General features: G+C 35.7%; 3 protein-coding genes and 1 pseudogene across 3 annotated transcripts; 2 read left to right on the forward strand and 2 right to left on the reverse strand.

Annotated features, from left to right (window-relative positions):
- The first annotated feature begins 1,442 nt into the window (after positions 1–1,442).
- Positions 1,443–8,245, forward strand: EMB2766 (structural constituent of nuclear pore). Its single transcript, XM_016307110.3, has 9 exons — positions 1,443–2,981; positions 4,605–4,701; positions 5,394–5,478; positions 5,808–5,930; positions 6,054–6,131; positions 6,930–7,033; positions 7,188–7,275; positions 7,355–7,453; positions 7,934–8,245. The coding sequence occupies exons 1-9, from the start codon at positions 1,541–1,543 to the stop codon at positions 8,024–8,026; spliced, it is 2,208 nt and encodes a 735-aa protein (XP_016162596.1). The 5' UTR covers positions 1,443–1,540; the 3' UTR covers positions 8,027–8,245.
- A 467-nt stretch (positions 8,246–8,712) lies between these two features.
- On the reverse strand, positions 8,713–12,212 carry LOC107605284 (uncharacterized). Its single transcript, XM_016307112.3, has 4 exons — positions 11,784–12,212; positions 11,050–11,185; positions 10,339–10,432; positions 8,713–9,286 (listed from the first exon to the last, which is right to left on the reverse strand). Exons 1-4 carry the CDS (start codon positions 12,080–12,082, stop codon positions 9,033–9,035), a joined length of 783 nt encoding a protein of 260 aa, XP_016162598.1. The 5' UTR covers positions 12,083–12,212; the 3' UTR covers positions 8,713–9,032.
- Positions 12,213–13,847: 1,635 nt separating this feature from the next.
- On the reverse strand, positions 13,848–14,850 carry LOC110263842 (leucine-rich repeat extensin-like protein 7; annotated as a pseudogene).
- A 1,309-nt stretch (positions 14,851–16,159) lies between these two features.
- LOC107605283 (plant viral-response family protein (DUF716)) lies at positions 16,160–17,758 on the forward strand. The gene has a single exon (XM_016307111.3). The coding sequence runs from the start codon at positions 16,449–16,451 to the stop codon at positions 17,385–17,387; it is 939 nt and encodes a 312-aa protein (XP_016162597.1). The 5' UTR covers positions 16,160–16,448; the 3' UTR covers positions 17,388–17,758.
- Positions 17,759–18,570: the final 812 nt, after the last annotated feature.

Raw genomic sequence — 18,570 nt, forward strand, 5'->3', positions numbered from 1 at the left:
GAGGTGTGGTTCGATTCTAGTTAATGTTTTTGTTAGTAGTTTATGATTTTGTAGGTGAATAATGTTTTTATTTGTGAAAATTGTTATTCATCGTTGATGGTTTGAATTAAATGTAATGTAAAAGTTCAGCATTAGAGAAAATATTTTTCTGTATTTGCAGCAAATTTGGGTGTAAAACCAAGATATTTGAGTGTAACACGAAGATATTTGAGTGTATTTTTCAAGAACTTTCGATGTATGTGTGCTGATAAGTTCTGCATAATTCAAAATTTTTCTTCTCCCTCCTCTTCATCTTCTGCTGCTGCTTCTCCTTTTTCTTCATCATCATCATCATCATTATCATCGTTTTTTTTCTTATTCATCTTTTTTTCTTGTTTTATCTTCTCAAGTTTCTTCTTGTTTTACTCTCTTAACAAGAATAAAAAAATCAAACAAAAAAGAAGAAGAAACACATAATGGTACAAAATTACTTGGAAGAGAATGGACTTACATTCATTCAACTAAAAGAATGAAAGAAATAAGAAAAAGAAGAAGAAGAAAAAAAATGCAGCATTAGAGGAAATATTTTTCTTTATTTGCAGTAAATTTGGGTGTAACACGAAGATATTTGAGTGTATTGTTTAAGAATTTTCGGTGTATGTGTGTTGATAAGTTCTGCATAATTCGAAACTCTTCCTCTTCCTCCTCCTCATCTTCTGTTGCTTCTTCTTCTTCATCTTCATATTTCATTTTCTCATAATTGTTTATGAATTCAGCTTCGCAACTTCCTTCACTTTTCGCGACGATTTTCAAAAATTTTTGAGAGATTTTGATCCTTGTTTAAATTTTGAGCGTTGCGATTTTGATTGAGGAAAAAGAACCGTTTACATTATTCAAGAGTTAGGAAAATACGCAACCTAAACTGAAAGTCATTTTTGTTGAATTTAGGCCAATTTATATGAACTTATATACCAAAAAGACTTGTATGCATAGCATATCTCATTCTCATTTTCAACCTAATTTCTTGGTTAAGTGTTATATTTCTAATGTAAGGAATCAAAGCTTTCTTGTTTATTTCCATAATATTCATGAAATTCACATCACCCCGTTTAGTATAGTGATTACAAGATTTCTTCTAAAATTTCCAATTTTTCCATTGAAGATTTTATTTGTGATGTTATCACACTACAATTTTGTCATATATAGTAAATAGAGAGTAAAGAGTATAGCTAGTTTGCTATTTTTACTAGTTTGACATGAAGTTATTACAGTTAATTAATTAGTTTATTATTTATTTTAATTAATCTCAAATTAATATTATTTTTTTCAAATTCAACCCAAAAAAAAGGTTTTGACAGATCAGCCCACCAGTTAGAAAAAAATGGGGACGGACTTAAATTGTCAGACAGCCTTTTTGGTGCGCGGACCCTGAAAACCCCCTTACAAGTTACAACTGGAAATCTAAATCTCTTTCTTTTTTTTTTTTTAATTTTTTTTATGGTTTTTGAAAAGAAGTGGTCGCTCCCAGTGTAGAGTGTGGGAGCGCGCAAGAGCAGCAACAATGTCTGGATTCTCCTTCGGTTCTTCTTCTTCCTCTCAGTCTTCGTCTTCTTCTCCCTTCTCCTTGACAAATCCTCCATCCTCTTCCGCTTCCTCTTCCGCATTCTCCTTCGGCTCATCCACTCCCTCCACTGGTTTCTCATTCGGATCCTCCTCCCTCTTCTCTTCCACCACCGCCACCGCAAACCCTAGCTCCGCCGCTTCTTCCTCACCAAGTCCATTCTCTTTCTCATTCGCTTCTTCATCCTCCACCGCAGGAGGAAGCGGCGGTGCCACTACTACCGCACCCTCCTTCGGCTTTGGCTCCACACCTTCCTCCTCCGCAGCCTCTGCGCCGTCATTTTCCTTCGGTTTTGGGTCCGCGCCGACCGCATCTGGCTCGGCTCCTGCTCCAGCTCCGTCTCTGTTCGGCTCTGCTTCTTCGGCTTCCACTGCGGCAGCTTCGAGTTCCGGTTCTTCCATTTTCGGTGCCGCGAGTTCAGGCTCCTCCTTGTTCTCCACTCCGTCTTTTGGTGGAACTTCCTCTGCCACGACGCCGTTTGGGGCAAAACCCTCTGCTGCGACGACACCATTTGCCGGAGCATCTTCTGCTTCTTCGGCGTCACCGTTTGGCGGAGCATCTTCTGCTCCACCCTCGATATTTGGTGGAGCATCTTCTGCTTCAACCACACTCTTTGGGGGAACTTCATCTGCAACGACGTCATTTGGATCAACACCTTCTTCAACAACAGCGGCTGCGAGTAAGCCATTTGGAGGGTTTTCGCTCTCCCCGTCGGCGGCTTCCTCTTCTGCTGCAACTACAACTCCTTCATTCTCAAGCGTGTTCGCCACTGGTGCTTCTTCTTCCTCTTCGAGCTCATCTTCTCTGTTTACGGGGTTTGCAAAACCATCTGCACCAACACCAACAACAACTGCAGCCTCTACTGCCGCTGCGTCTGCACCGACGCCGACTAGCACTACTGGATTCTCCTTCGGAAATGCAACTTCGTCTGCTTCTCAACCATCTTTCGGGTTCCCCAATGCAGCTGTTTCATCACCAGCTTCATCCGCTTCTACAGCTTCCAGCACACCGGCTTCAAAACCTCCTGGTTCTTTCTCGTTCACCACAGCATCAGCGCCATTGTTTTCGACTGTAACTGCCACCACAGCTTCCACACCAGCCGCGGCTGCCAGCGGCAGTACCCCGTCGTCTTCTGTGCCTGCATTTGGTATCCCAGCTTCAACTGCTCCGGCAATTGCTGCATCTTCGTTATCGGGGACTCCAGCAGCTTCTGCTGGTGCTGCCTCCTCTACTAGCGGAGGATCATCTTTTGCTGGATTTGGTGTGGGGAGCTCTGCATCAACCGGTTCCTCCACTGCTTCTTTTGGGACTGGGTTTTCTTTTGCAACCAAGGCATCTGCAGCATCAACACCGGCTGTTTCAAGTTCTGCACTTGCATTTGGTGAGTCAGGCAATTTGAATGCTTTTGGAAATAGATGGATGTCAAAATGATGGATACTGCTGTTCTTTTATTTAATTTTTTGGATTTTGTCTATACCAATTTGCTTTGAGTCAATCTTTGCTACTTGGTTAAACTTACTGGAAAATGTTGGATATTTGTTGTGTTTTAACATGGCAGCATAAGTATGAGTATTTAACTTGCTTTGTCCATTTTGAATGGTGACCCTGATGTTCTAGTGGTGGTTTAAGATTTAGATAGGTGATAAAATGAAGAACTATAAATGTTAACGATGAGTAACTGAGTTGTGGTGGTGAAGGGGAGAGGGAAGTATTGATGTATTGCATAGTTAGTTGATAATTTTAACATCTTGTGTTATTTAGTTTTTGTGTATTCATATTGTCATGCACTCTGTTTGGAGGGTGAAAATATTTCCTGTGCATCTACTTATTGTTGTAACTTCATCGGATATTCCATTGTCATTCTGAGAGTGTAATTTAAATAGTTGATGGAATGGAGAGGAGGAGGAAAAAAAAAAAAGAAGACCGGGGGGGGGGGGGGGATCCCAGTTCTACTATAGTTTAACCAAATATTGAGAGAGGAAAGAAGATTTACATATTGTGGATAGGACTATCTGTTGAGCTAGGATGAGAGATCTGACTAGATTGTTGTCCAGGTTCATTAGTATATCCTTCGGGTTTACTTGCTTCATTTAAGCTGTAAGCATATGAAAAACTACAGGTTCTCTGAAGTGAATACTGTGAAGCTGCATTGAAAGAGTGGATGTTTTGTCTTTGTCACATCACCCCGTATAAGGAATTTGAAACCTTATTGTGCTTGAAGTAGGGATATACAATGCATGCCCAAATCTGATTGCCCAATGACTCAGTTGTTTCTAAATGATGCTTATGCCATTGATTATTGATCATGCTCCAGTTTGTCCAACAGTTCATGGTCACCATGACTGAGAATCACCCCACCTTAAAGTTTAAGCTTATAAGTTGAAGCTGAATAAAGTTTTGTATTGTCAACGCATCAGTGATATGCACTTTTTTTCAGGCGTCAAAGTTGTTGAGAATTTCAAAGGGGAAGCAGTAATATTTACAATTTGCATATTATTCTGTTGTTTATCTTTGTAGACTTTTTAGGATTGGGGTTTGTCTAATCTTTTATCATTTTTTCTTTTTCAACCCCATTGTAAAGATGATAGAGCATAAATGAGATGATAGGTAGTTGATAGCTATAAATAAGGGGAGACCAACAAACATGATAGAAGAAATCATTTAAGAGTAACTTACAATTAATTACTGCTGTATAAGAATTGCTTACTATGAGATATAATGGCATTGTTTGATCTGTCAATGAGCTCATGTAGTAGGGAAAGGCTTTGTGCTGGTTGTTTTCATCTTCCCTATAGAGGATGATGCATATCTTGATGCGGTTATTTTTCTTGTTCAGGATTGTTTACAGTTATAACATTTCACGCAGAGATTTTCATTAGATGTTCATATTTTTTCTTGTTTCTTTTCATGTTATCTAATTCTTTCAATTCCTTTTAATTAAAAAAATGTACATAAACTTTCACATGCCTGATGTGTGATTGTTAACTGAAAACTGCTTCTGTAGGAGTTAGCAGTACCACAACAACTGCTCCGACAATTTCCAGCTCCAGTGCAAGTGCAACTCAGACATCATCTGCTCTTGTTGTGGCTTCCACTAGTGGGTATATATGTTTTATAATTTTTACCGTTCTAGTTATCTAGTTATTTCCTTTCCCCTCTTGACAAATGTTGTTATGTGATCTCTATTTGTGTTCATTTTTTCTCTCTCTATCTTGGTTAATTTCTTAACTTTATCCATCTTGCAATGTGATATGGTGGTAAAGGCTTGATATACATTTCATTCCAAATATACATGGATTATATTAAATTTCAAAATATACAAGAAAAAACTTATTTGCATTCCAAGTGTTTCTTTTTTATTTTTTAAGGCTTTAATTCATAACTTTTACTAATAGGAGTAACTCATGCATTATGTTGTGTACTTGATGATTTATCAAAAAGAATAAAAGGGAAGCTCGGTGCATAAGCATCCTGTGTTAATATAGGATCCGGAGAAGGGTCGCATCCAAAGGGTAGGTAGAACTTTTAACGTGGTGCTTCCAAGTTTCAACATGCACCTTATAAGTGATTGTTTGCTGCATTTACAGAGACATTTACTTCGCATTGCTTCTTGTTTCCAGATTCTTTTTTTGCTGAATGTATCAATTTCCTCACCTAATGATACAAGGCTTAGCTGTTGTATTGATTTTGTGGTGCTGATGTTAAAAAGCTTTAGTATATTATATATGCATAAGGAGTCACTAATTTTGATACAAAGTTGCATCTGATATCTTACGTTCTTCTTGTCACTTAGAACTACTTCAACTGTCAGCACTTCAGTTGCTGCTGCTGCGGCTCCCAAATTGCCATCTGAAATTACAGGGAAGACTGTGGAAGAGGTACCTGGTGCATTCTTATTCTTTTCCATGTTCCCTATTTTGTGTGCATTTGGCTTAGAAATTGAATTAATTGATAAGTTAAGAAATGAACTGCACTTATATTGAGTGGTGAACACGACTTACTGGAATATATTGAAAAGAATTGGAATATTGCATAAATGACATAAATTATATGTTCAAATTCATTGTGTAAAAAGCCCTTATTTAACAGATATCGTTTCCAGTGATGATAGAGGTCGGGTATTTCCAACAGAGTTGTTTATAGAATTTTGAACTAGATATTTCTTTCTTTTGCCCTGACCATTTTGGGATCCTGTAATCTTCTGTAGATTATCAAAGAGTGGAATACTGAGTTGCAAGAGCGTACTGGAAAATTTAGGAAACAGGCTAATGCTATAGCTGAATGGGATCGCAGAATTTTGCAGAATCGTGATGTTCTATTGAGGCTTGAGGTTTCTCTCTCTGCTGATAATTTTTTTCTTTTCCTACTTTTTTTTTTCTATAACACGCCACATGAAACAGTTTACATTTACCAATTATTTCTCTATAGCTTATATAAAATGTTTTTAATTTAGATCGAAGTAGCAAAAGTAGTTGAGACACAGTCAAACATGGAGCGGCAATTGGAGTTAATTGAGACTCATCAACAGGAGGTATTTTGAGAAGTTCTTTTCCCCATTTCTAAACAGTTTTTGGCGAGCTGCATTTAATGTGTGTTTGGCCTACTATTTATTTTAGTTGTTGTGATGTGCTGTTCTCATACAAGATTTTGCGTGTGATTTTTTCTAGTTCTTGTCTTTAGTAACTAGGATCTTTGTTTTCTTTTTTGGTAAATTTCTCCAACATTGGGGCTCGAAACTAGCTTCTCTTCAGTTTCAAGTTAATTTTACTTAAGCATCTTTGCATTTTTATCGTATGAAGGAATTAGTTGTTTGCTTGTCTCTTTGTCATCAAGCTCATGGAGGATGGATCAACACAATCTACAAAGCTGATACTAATTATATAAAAATATATTACTTCCTGTTTGTATATTCGCATATTGGGAATTAACATACTAGTAAGAAGCTATAAATTTCGTGGTTTTTACAAACTCAACAAGCAGGCAACATTTATTGATTTCAATCAAATCGTTGACATAAAGTGAATTAAACCTAGGTAGCTTGATTATGGAAGCAATTAGAATTTAGAAATTGAAAAGATTGAAATTGAGAGACTCAAAATCGGAACATTTAATTTTCATTATGCTAGAAAAGTTTAGTCACTTCATCTAAGTGTTTTTGGGTTATCAAAATTGTTTTCTCTACATCTGAGGAGTAAGTTACTATGCTTATATAAAAATATGTTATATTGATTTAATCATTTAACAGTTTCATCACCCAAAAAGATAAAAAAGGAATTGAAATGAGTTGTGTGTTCTGAATGAATTCTTTTGTTGTCATTCCTGTATTTAGGTTGACAAGGCTTTACAAAGCATGGAAGAAGAAGCTGAACGTATTTACAAGGATGAGCGTGGATTGCTTCTTGATGATGAAGCTGCTTCTACAAGAGATGCAATGTTAGTTAATCCTTGTTTGTTTGGTGATTAAGTAGTATCTGAGTCCAGTGAAGGCTATTAGTAATTTTTTTTGTAATATGAATTGTAATTTTGACACCAGTACCTCTCATTCTGTCATTTCTTTGATTTATTTTTCCAATACATTGATTTGCAGGTATGAGCAGTCTGAACTGATAGAAAGGGAACTAGAGCAGATGACAGAACAGATCAAATCCATCATCCAATCTCTCAACTCAAACCAGGTAAAGGTTGTCAGTTTCAGTTGATTTGTTATTATACTAAAAGAACTTAAAGCGATGCTTACATTATTGTGACATTCAGGGTGGAGAGCTTGATGCACTTGATGGAATGACTCCATTAGATGCAGTAGTTCGAATTCTAAACAATCAACTAACCTCTCTGATGTGGATAGATGAAAAGGTCAGTATTTTCCACCATGCCATTGTTTGGTGGAACTTTTTGTTGTTTCTACTTGTTAGGTATGCTTAGTATTATTACTGGGTGTGTTCGTTTGGGAGTGAAGTTAAGCTACACCCTTCATAATAGGTTGGATACTATACGCACCTGAACTTAGTTAAAAGCTTAGGTTCTAGTTAAGATCATTCATGCTCTTTAATCTGACAGGATTGAAGTTCGATGTGCATATAAGGATTGTCTTCCCAGTATTTGAAATTCATAATAAATTTTCTCCAAAAAATAAAACAAACAAAGATCTCTTAGCATGATTCCTCGACTCAAATATTCTCTATAATTGTGGCCATGGTGTGTTCTTTTTTGTTTTTTTTTTGGGGTGGGTGGGCAGTTATTCCCTGAAAACCTAATTTGCGCCTGTTTCTTCTGTCCTGTGTTTTTGCCTTATCACTGAATACAAGCGCTACGATTTTGATCAATCCTTGTCAGGCTGAAGAATTTTCATCCCGCATTCAGAAGCTTGCTAACCAAGGTTCTGCTTCGGATCGTGAACTGATGGGTCCAAGAATGTGGATGTCCTGATATGTCGATCTTGTAAGGACCTGTTCAAAATTTAGATGAAATGCCAGCAGATAAACACAGGGATTTGTGAGAAGAGGTTATTGTGCCTTTTGTGTGAGATTTGAGATGAATTGTTTGAGTGATTGTTACTATTAAATTTTCTGTTAGCCTAAATGTTATTTTTTACATATACTGTTTTTAAAAGAATAGAAAAAAATATAAATACATTTAATATCTAAATAGGTAATGAACAAAATAATTAAAAGAATGAGAGACAAGCTTTTTCTTTTGAAAAGCTTATGTTCTTTCCTCAACATTTGTTATCATAGTATTCTTGACTATACATGAGGAAAACTAAAAAAAAAATCATACATGAGCTGGTCAAAAGAGATTTATATATAAGCAATTTAATTTGATCCATGTAACTAACTCTACCTAATGAGATAAAGTTGTTTTGTTGTGAACTTGTGATATTGCATTCGGCCATCCAAATAAAGGCTTTTAGTTCATTCAAATAAACTAATATCATTTAAACTTAGAATCAGTAGTGGTTTAATCTCCAGTTTATTTTAAAGCTTTTAATTCAAGAAGTATCTACACTGAATATATTTTTGTTAGTTGTTTCAATTATCCTTCAAAATCTAGCGATATGCAAATACGAGTCTGTATCTTGCAGAATGCATTTTCAGGTTAATTGACACAGCAACTTACTAAATATTTGTATTATAAAATTGAATACAATGCGAAAGCTAATACATACACACTCAAATGTCTCAGTGCGACAGACTAGTGTCTTATGTACAAGAAAAAGGTGTGACACGAATGAGGCAAAAGATTGTACGAGATGTCGAGATTGTCCAAACAAATCGAAATCAACAGCCACGAATGAAACTACTCTTGCATATTCACACACCAATCAGAAGGTGTGTGTAGTTCATGAAATGTTTTACTCTATGTTTGGCTTAGAAATAAGGTTCCCCGGCGACAATATTCCCAAGAATGTGAGACATCTGATGAACCACATTCCCTAAGATCTTTCCAATCGAGCCATGATCACGATCAAGAGGATTACAATGCAGAGAAGCAGAGATGACCTGAGTTTCTCGTGCAGCACTGCCGGATCTACGTGTTGCATCTTCGGAGAATGAAAGAAATCATTTACCAGTGACTGGAAGTTTTCTATCAGTTCCCAGACCTTTCCTTTTATGAGTTGTAGTATCCAGCTTAACAGATACATGGCAAGCTCATTTTCTTCAGAATTCTGAGGCGTCTTGTTCTCATCTAGATGAAAGAATACAACGTGGAATGAGTCAGTTAGTTAGAGGTTGAAGCAATCTAGGATTTCAATATTTCATGAAACAGACATTGGCATTTGGCAATATTGGTGTCGTTCGTTCAACATAGCTTTTGTGACAGTTTTCACTTAGCCACCACTAGTAATTATTATTGTTATTATTATTCAAAATACTCAAATGCCATGCCAATGACTCACTAGTCAAGTGGCAAAGTCAACTAGAAAAGAAGGTGTTTATGGACTAAACATCCAGGGGGAAAACAAACTGTTTTGATGCGTGGCTCCCTAAGTTATGCCTAAACACTCTTTCTAGGTTATATCAAGAGGCTAGAAGGATTGGTTTCCGCTATGTTGGTAAACCCACCAAAGGTAGTATAAAGAACAAGGTCAAAAGTAAAAAAGAAATACTCAACTGCACTTGCTAGCCGCTGCATCTTAGTGATTTGATTTTGTTTAGCTGCTTCATTTTATAAAAGGTTAAATATATTTTTTGTCCTTTTAAATTTGACAAAAGTTTTAAATATATCCATAAGTTTTATTTTGTTTCAATTTTGTTCCAGAAATTTTCGATTTGCATCAAAATATAACTCTGGTGGCTAATTTTTCAAAAAAATTAGAATCAATTCAACAATAATTACATAATAACATTCAACACAAGCAAATCAAACATAATTGTCAGGCATTATTATTGGATTGGTCTTAAATTTTTTTTTTTAATTTAATTGTCAGGGGTATATTTGATGCAAATCGAAAACATTTGAGACAATAAAATTTAGGAAAATATTTTAAAACTTTTGCCAAACTTTAGGAACAAAAAATATATTTTACTGTTTTATAAAATAAGAGGGGGTCTTGGAGCACCGATGAGTTCTCTCCGTGTGATTTTGAGGTCAAATCAAACTGTGAAATGAGTCCCTAATCCGTTTATCAGTTAAAATACATTATACGCTTTCCTGGAATTTGCATAAAGCGGAATATTTGTGCACAGGGTTGAGCTTCATTTTATAAAATAAATATGCATATAACTAGAAATAAAGACCTGAATCAGGCATCTCTAGGAGCTTTTGATGCCGCACATGGCTCATGACAGCATCCCAAATAGCTTTATCAGATGACAGCGACACCACTAATCTCTACAAGGAAATTGTAATTCAATACAAAGTTAACGAACAAATCTAACAGAGGTCATAAAAATTTCAATAATAAATGCAAAAATAATAACAAATTTTGAAGAGAATAGTCGCCAAATAGCGTTAATTATAATGAGATGATCTGTATATAAATGAAAAAAAATTCCAAGATGTTGGGAGAGCAAAATAATATAGTGGAAAAGTAAGAACCCATAAAAGTATGTCTTTAAAATAACATTTATCATCCATAAAACAAGATAATTATCACAGAAACTAATTTCATAAATTGACAATTTAAAATAATCATTTTACAGAACGCAAAGGAATCAAGCCATGTTCATTTTATTTATTTATTTTCAATATTTATTACTTATTGAAGTATATTGATCATTCTGTTTTTTTTTTTTTTTTTTTTTTTTTTGTGTCGTACATGATGATTGAGTAAAACTGAATTATACCGGGTAGAAAATTACCCAATTGCCTAAAATTAATCTCATTTTCATAATCATATCCATGTTGGATTATGGTTATATACGTAGTTACCACTATGTAAATTTGTACTGTTTCACTTTGAGAAGCATAAAAAAACTTCCAAATGTTGTAAAACTTCAAAATGGAACCTTAATTGCTGGATCAGTTTGCAGCAACTGGATTGTATCATATAATCGTTTATATCCCTCAGACAGAAATATGCTCGAATCAGAAGAGCTTGTGATTTGTCGATTTGAGCTCGAGGATGATACCGCTTCTATAAAACTGGCAAATCAATTTGAAAAGGAATACTTGAGTTTTTAATTGTTATGGTAGTTTGCGCAAGTCATTAATACACTAATTCTAGAAAAATTGAAACCACATGAAGAAGTGCAGTCCAATTCTTTTGACCGGGAAATACACAAAATAGTCCAGGTAGGAAATAGACTAAATAAATTGGAATTTTTGTTTATTTCCAAACAAATTCATCCCTCCTTAGCTAGATCTTATCATAAGACATACTAGTTACTCCTTCAAGACTACAAAAGAACACGGAATTAATTTTCAAGAATTTTTAAAGAATAAAAATTTGTTATGTACCAAAGTGTACCATATGATATTCTGACCGATTTGGTATTTTATTTGTTGTTTAAGATTAAAACGGGAATCAATTTAATGACTAAAATCTTTAAATTACCCATCAACATGTCCGAAGAAACTCGAAACCTAAGTCATGGTAATTTCCCCACAAATATTTCCAAAAATAAGCAAAATCCAGAACTAACAAGTTCAAATTATGTAAAAGCAGCTCAAGTAACAAAAGAAACTCCCAGAATGCTAACATTAGGTAAGAATAAGAAATTGAGAACTATATAGAACTCACTTTAGAAGAGCTGATATGGCATCCTCAACTTCCCGTTGAGATGGAACCGTTTCAAAGACGTGGTCGTAGAGACTACTGTTGGCTTTTTTGGCTACTTCTTTCGGATCCACCGGCATAAGCTCTCTACTAGGTTTATTGCTGTGAGAGATAGAAGTAGATAAGGTAGTGTTTGCGTTCGGAGGCTTGAGATTATTAGAAGAAGAAAATGAAGATGAAGATGGCGGCGGAGGAGAAAGCTTTTCCAGATTTGAGCTTAACTGAGGCACAGAAGGACGCTGAGGCATGGTTCCACCACCCATGACCGACTGAATTTCCAGATTCAAGGTTGTTGAGGTGAGCAATGATTGTCGCTGCTTACTCTCTTTTCTTATCTATGGATGCTACGTTGTGATCGGGTTGGTGTCATTTGACAGGCTTTTGGTACACTGGTTAATTATGGTGCACTATATTAATTCAGTCACTTTTTAATTTGAATATGGAAGAAAAGGTGGTGTTGGACTCAGATGTGGAGAATATAGGTGCTTTACAGTCATGTGGTATCAGTGAATAGAATTCGGACCATGCGAGTTCTTCCTTTCATAAAAAAATTCATAACAACAAACAACTCGTAGGGTCCGTTTTCTAGCTTCCGAAATTCATGTTTGCCTAACAACAAGTCGGACCATGCGATTTATTAAGTAAAATTTTAAAATCAAACAACTCGCATGGTCCGATTTGTGTACTTTGAATTTTTTTAATTTTTTTTAACACAAATCGGACCTTCCGATTTGTGTACTCTGAATTTTTTTTACTTTTAAACATAAATCGGAGGGTTCGATTTGTGTACTCCCATAATTTTAAAAAACACTAAAAATTACCATGTTAAAATATATCATTCATTTTATTTTCATATCAAAATTTTTTAACCTAATTCAGTTTTAGTAAGACTGAATAAGAAAAATAATAAAAACATAAAAATTTATTATTCTCTTCGTACAAATTCTCTGTCATAGAATTATCCTTTCAGTAAACCAATCCATTTTCTACTACAGCAGAAGTTGTTTATCAATTCGATTAAAGTATTGGATCACTATGATTCAAGGTAATTTCAATTAAATATATGTTAAGATTATCATTAATAAAAAAATTTAATTTTTTTATTTTAAAAAATAAATTATAAATATATTAAAAGTTTAAGTTTTATATTATTTTTCATACAAACTTTTTAATTAATCATATTAAAATTTGTTCTTAGCACATATATTAACTAAACTTTAAATTTTTTTTATTATTTTAGAATAAAGTGGCAAATAAATTTTGAATATTTATATTTTAGACAGATTAATTTAAAAAAAAATATTAATAAAGTTCTTTAAAATAACAAACGTGAATAAATTAGTTGAAATTAAGATTTTTATCTTAATTATAAAGACTAATTTAAAGATAATGTATTCTATTATTCTAAAAATTTTTATTGATATTTTTTTTAGAAATTAATTTATTCAAAGTGTAAATTTTTAAATTTATTTATCATTTTACTCTATTATTTATTTCATATAATTCTATAAATTCTAATATAATATTTTATAGTACTCAAAATAAATTAAACTAAAATCACGTATTAAAAATACTCTTTTAATAATCATCAAAAGATGCTTTTTATAGAGTAAATACCCATAGTCGTCCCTATTGTAGTCCTCCAGATAGAGCTTCAAGTACTCAAAGTGGTCCCTACGTATATTTCTAGTGATGAGTCATCACTGGAGTGCTGACGTGGACTCGGTTTGCCACGCTGGAGGGCTCCCAACGGTTGAGTTGGCGAGTTTCCAATTTTTACCTAGATTAGTCCCTCCTATTATATTTAACCCTAAATTCCCAAATTCTCATACACTTCATCTCTTATTCTTGTTCATCTCTTCTTCTTCTTTTTTCAAGCATGTCACGTGAAATATAAATTGTCTGGCTTGTATATACCATCAAGCATCAGGTGTTGTCTTTCTATAATAATCATGAAACATATTAGAAGTCTCGGAGGTCAGCAAGTATTTTTTTGATAATAACATTAAACATGTATGCTGAATGAATCTAATTTGCAAGGCTCTTCAGAGAGCATATTACATATGATAACTCCCTACAAAGCTTGTTATGTGCCAAGTTAAGGACTTGAATGTCTTGTAGACAAGACAATGTGTCTGGCACATGACCCATGAGAGTATTGTAGCTAATATCTAGAACTTGAATCTCAGTGAATATCCCCACTCCTTCAGGGATGCAACCAGTTAACTGGTTATTTAGGAATAGAATCTCCTTCAATTTAGAACCCATGAATCCAAAACTTGCTGGGATGTTCCCACTCAACTTCTTGTTGGCTAAATTTATCACTGATGGAGGGGAATTTCCAAGATTCCGAAAAATTTCACCTTCAAATTAATTGTTGTTGAGAAACAGTGCATCAAGATTCTTGTAGAAGAGTTCTTGAGGGATTGTCCTGGAGAAGTAACTGTTACTGTTAAGGTGGAAAAGGGACATGTCAGTGAGTAAAGATAGCTCTTTGACAAGGGTTCATTGAAAATTTGCATGGTTAAAATCTATGCTTGCAACTACAGGGAATGCTGATGCAGATGCACCTATTTCATCTTCAGTAAAATCACAAAAAACCCCTTTATAAGAACACACATTTGGACCAACCCATGTTCCTAGAATTTTCTTTGGGTCATTAGTGATTGCAGATTTCCATGCCTGTAGCGCTGTCTAAGCTCTATCCAGATTTGATTCTGAAGAAGATCCAGAGGGTTGTGAGTTGTTAACCCCTCCCCCAACCCAAACCACTCCTCCTCCACCACCATTGCTAACACCAACACCAACACCAACACCAACACCTATAGTATCTGATATATGCTTGAAAGAAGAAGAAGAAGAGATGAACAAGAGGAAGAGATGAAGTGTATGAGAATTTGGGAATTTAAGGTTAAATATAATAGGAGGGACTAATCTGGGTACAAATTGGAAACTCGCCAGCTCAGCTAGCCGTTGGGAGCCCTCCAGCGTGGCAAACCGAGTCCACGTCAGCACTCCAGTGATGACTCATTACCAAAAATATACTCAGGGACCACTTTGAGTACTCGAAGCTCTATCTGAAGGACTACAATGGAAAAATCGGGATCTTAGGGATTACTATGAGTATTTGCGTGAATCTCAGGGACGATTATGGGTATTTACTCGCTTTTTATATGATAAAATACTCTAAATATCATAATCAAACATTTTTTTGCACTAATTATCCTTTTTAGACAAACTATTTGTATATTTTTAACACATCAATTTATACATTAATCAATCAACATATAATTAAAGTTTGAATAAAAATAAGTACACAGATATTTTTTAATTTTATCTCACAAATGGATATAAATGATGCCATAAATTAATTATCACAGATAATACTGCATATTCATATAAAAAATAAAAATTGTAAATAACATGAATAATAGACTACATCCCAAGTCCACTAAACATTGAAAATAATATCTAATTTTTAATTTTACTTTCTTATTTACCTTCTTTCCTAACCTAAACCTTATTTTCACCTACCCCTAAAGTCAACCCTATCTTTTCACCGCCATCTTTCCTATCGCCAGAAACAAAACTTTCCAGCACCGCCCTCACCTGTCGTCGCTAATCTGCCCAGGAGAATCGCAGTTCTCCCGTTGCTCGAACGCTGCACTACTGCCGCTGTGTCATTGCGGCGCAATCGCGTTTTCTCCCCATCCTTCGCACACTGCTATTCTGCCCATTTCGAAGCCCACGAAGTGACGTCTCACCGTGGCCGAGCCAGAGGCATATTCCGCCGTTGCTCCAACGCTGTATTTTTTTCCTTACTTTCACGCTATTGCGTCGTGTTTTCGCCACTTCCATCACGTGCTGTTTTGTTTCGTTTAGCCGAATAGTATGACCCAAATAAACATCTACATATTAATGAAAAGAACTATCCAGCATCAGCGATAGTGTCACAAGATTGCCAGAGAGCGGTTGTGACAATAGCCTAGGATTGTAAGAGAGGCACCTCGCGACGGCTCTCCTTCCGGAGACGACGAAGATCTATGTAGGCGGATGACGACGCACTGTAGATGCCTAATGACAAAATCTGAACGGCAGTCGGTTGAAAAAAAAACGAAAAAAGATGTAAAGAGACGAAAGGTGACGTTTGAAAAAAAATAATTCAAAAATTAAAAAATTTAAAATTATGATTAAACGTAATTAATTTAAAATTTAAATTTTAAAATTAAAATTAACTTTTTTTTAAACTATTATTTAGATCGTTCAAACAGAAAACCGTTATTCCCCCTAATTTCTCATTCACATGTTACTATGAGATAAGAAATGAGAAATGCAATTACCCTTTAATTTTGGTTTGGAAGGTACACAAGTAATTGTAAAATAAATAAATAAAATAAATAAATCGTGAAAAGTCAAAAAAAGAAAAAACGGAAGGGACAGAGAGTCGGAAAGGATCCATTGTGGCAGGTGAGGCTTGGCAGTTGGCATTCATTCCACCGTGTTGCAGGAAGCTTCCACCGAAACGAGCAAACAAGCATACATTTTGCTTTTGACTTTGACCCAAATCTGAAAACAAAAACCCCCTTCAGTGGATCGTCGAGATCCCCACTTTGTTCTTCATTCTTCTCAATGGGACTCCTTCCCTTTGCCTTCGCCGGCACGGCTTTCATCCTAATCGGTGCCCACGAAGCCCTCCAAGCCACCTTCTCCAACCGCAAACAAGATTCCCAATCTCGATCTCAATCCTCTCTCTTCTCCATCTCCGTCTCCATCTTCTCTGCCTTCTTCATCATCAACTCCCTCGTCTCCCTCTTCGACGCACACAACTCAAACGACGCCGTTGGCTCCGTCCTCCAACTCCAGCTCATACCAATCGCCCTCCTCTTCCTCTCTTACTCCCTCCTCTCTCTCTTCACCTTCCCCCTCCCTCTCCCCTCATCATTATTAGAACTCCTTGCCGCCTTCGCCTTCGTCGAAGAGTTCCTCTTGTTCTACCTTCAGAGGAAGGATCCAACCGGGGTCGAAAACCGTTACTACAGTCTCTTACTGGTTCCCATCGCTGTATGTGTTTTCTCCACTTTTCTTGAATTGAAGTCTCCGGGCTCCGCTTTCCCCAAATTGGGACGTGGAATGGGCCTCATCCTTCAGGGCACGTGGATCATTCAGATTGGCCTGGCTTTGTTCTCCGGCTGGGTGGCGCAGGGGTGCTCCCTGCACCAGCTGAGCAGGGGAAACTATACTCTGAGGTGCAAGGGCCACATGGACTACCACAGAGCCAGCGCCCTTGCCACGCTTCAGTTCAACTGCCAACTTGCTCTCATGGTTGTTCTTTCTGTTGGTGCTTATTCGGTAATCTCTGCGAGGAATGGAGGATCTCTAGAATCTTCTTCTGCTGCTGCCAGTTACAGGCCGATTGGTTTTGCTGAGATGCAGCAGTTGGAGAATTCCACGAATTTCTCTTTGGATTCTGATGATGATGATGGTGATGGTAATGGTGACGTTGAAGAGAGGCAGAAGGAGACTGTTGTTGAACATGGTAATATGAATGGTCATGGTAGAAGTCATTAACATGGTGGTGATAATCATGGTTTTGTATAGGATCATTATCTTGTTTCATATTGTTAGGAAACAGAGTAAATCAGGGTTCAATAGTTGGTTCTTGTTGATTTCTTGCTATTCTGTATTTTTCTAGTCTTGGCTTGGGGTCCATTTGATTTCTTTTATTGGAATGTGAATTTTTTTTTCTCTTGTAGTATATGTGACTCCCCATACTTTTAAGTGGTAATGTTTGTAGTTCTTGTGCTTCATTGGTTCGTTAAATGAGTGCTGATGAATGCGACAGCATGGGGACTTGCCTAAAGTATTACTTTGTAGCTGTAAAACTCAATCATGGGAATACAGACAATTAGAATTAGAAGCATTTTGAACATTATGAACAATTGGAAGCATTTTGCTTTGCTATTCATATCAGTTAATTTGGATGCTACAAGGGAAATTTTGTGGGGGCTAAAATCCTTTGTCTTGATAGTGGTTCCTTTTATTATCGCAAGAAAGCTTGAGATGTCATGGGATGGAAATAGTCTTGTTATCGCAATGGAAATGGTCTCGTTATATAGCAATATTTCTATATTTTTACACGTGCTTAACATATTTTTTTTTAAATCGAAGATAGGGAGGCTTGAATTCGCAATTTCTTAAATAAGTACGGAGAGAATTGATTAGCATATTTTTGACGTGCTTAACATAATTTTTAATAAAGTAAAGTATCGTTTTTGTTCCCAACGTTTGAGATAAATCCTATTTGTGTCCGTAACGTTTAAATCGTCCTATTTGTATCCCTAACGTTTGTAAAAATGATTCACTGTTATCCTGCCGTCAATTACACATCATGAGCACTTTAGTTTGAGTTTTAAAAATCTCTTCTTGAAGTTAGAATAGAAATGTCTGAGATAGAATCGATGATCTACTCCGAAAAATAGCTTATCAAATGTTAAAACTAATTCCTACAATATTTACATAATTCACTTTTCTAGGGACATAATTGAATCTAAACGCAAATAGTGGGTCTAATATTAAAATCGAATACATCTAAGTGAGACCTAATTGAGAATGAATACATCCAAGTGAGAATAATTGAAAAATATAATCTGATTTGTTAGTATAATTGATAGTAGGATAACATTGAATCATTTTTATAAGCGTTAAGGATACAAATAGGACGATTTAAACGTTAAGAACACAAATAGAACTT

Source organism: Arachis ipaensis, chromosome B6 (genome assembly GCF_059453495.1).
Source record: "Arachis ipaensis isolate K30076 ecotype BB chromosome B6, ASM5945349v1, whole genome shotgun sequence".
NCBI classification, from domain to species: Eukaryota; Viridiplantae; Streptophyta; class Magnoliopsida; order Fabales; family Fabaceae; genus Arachis; species Arachis ipaensis.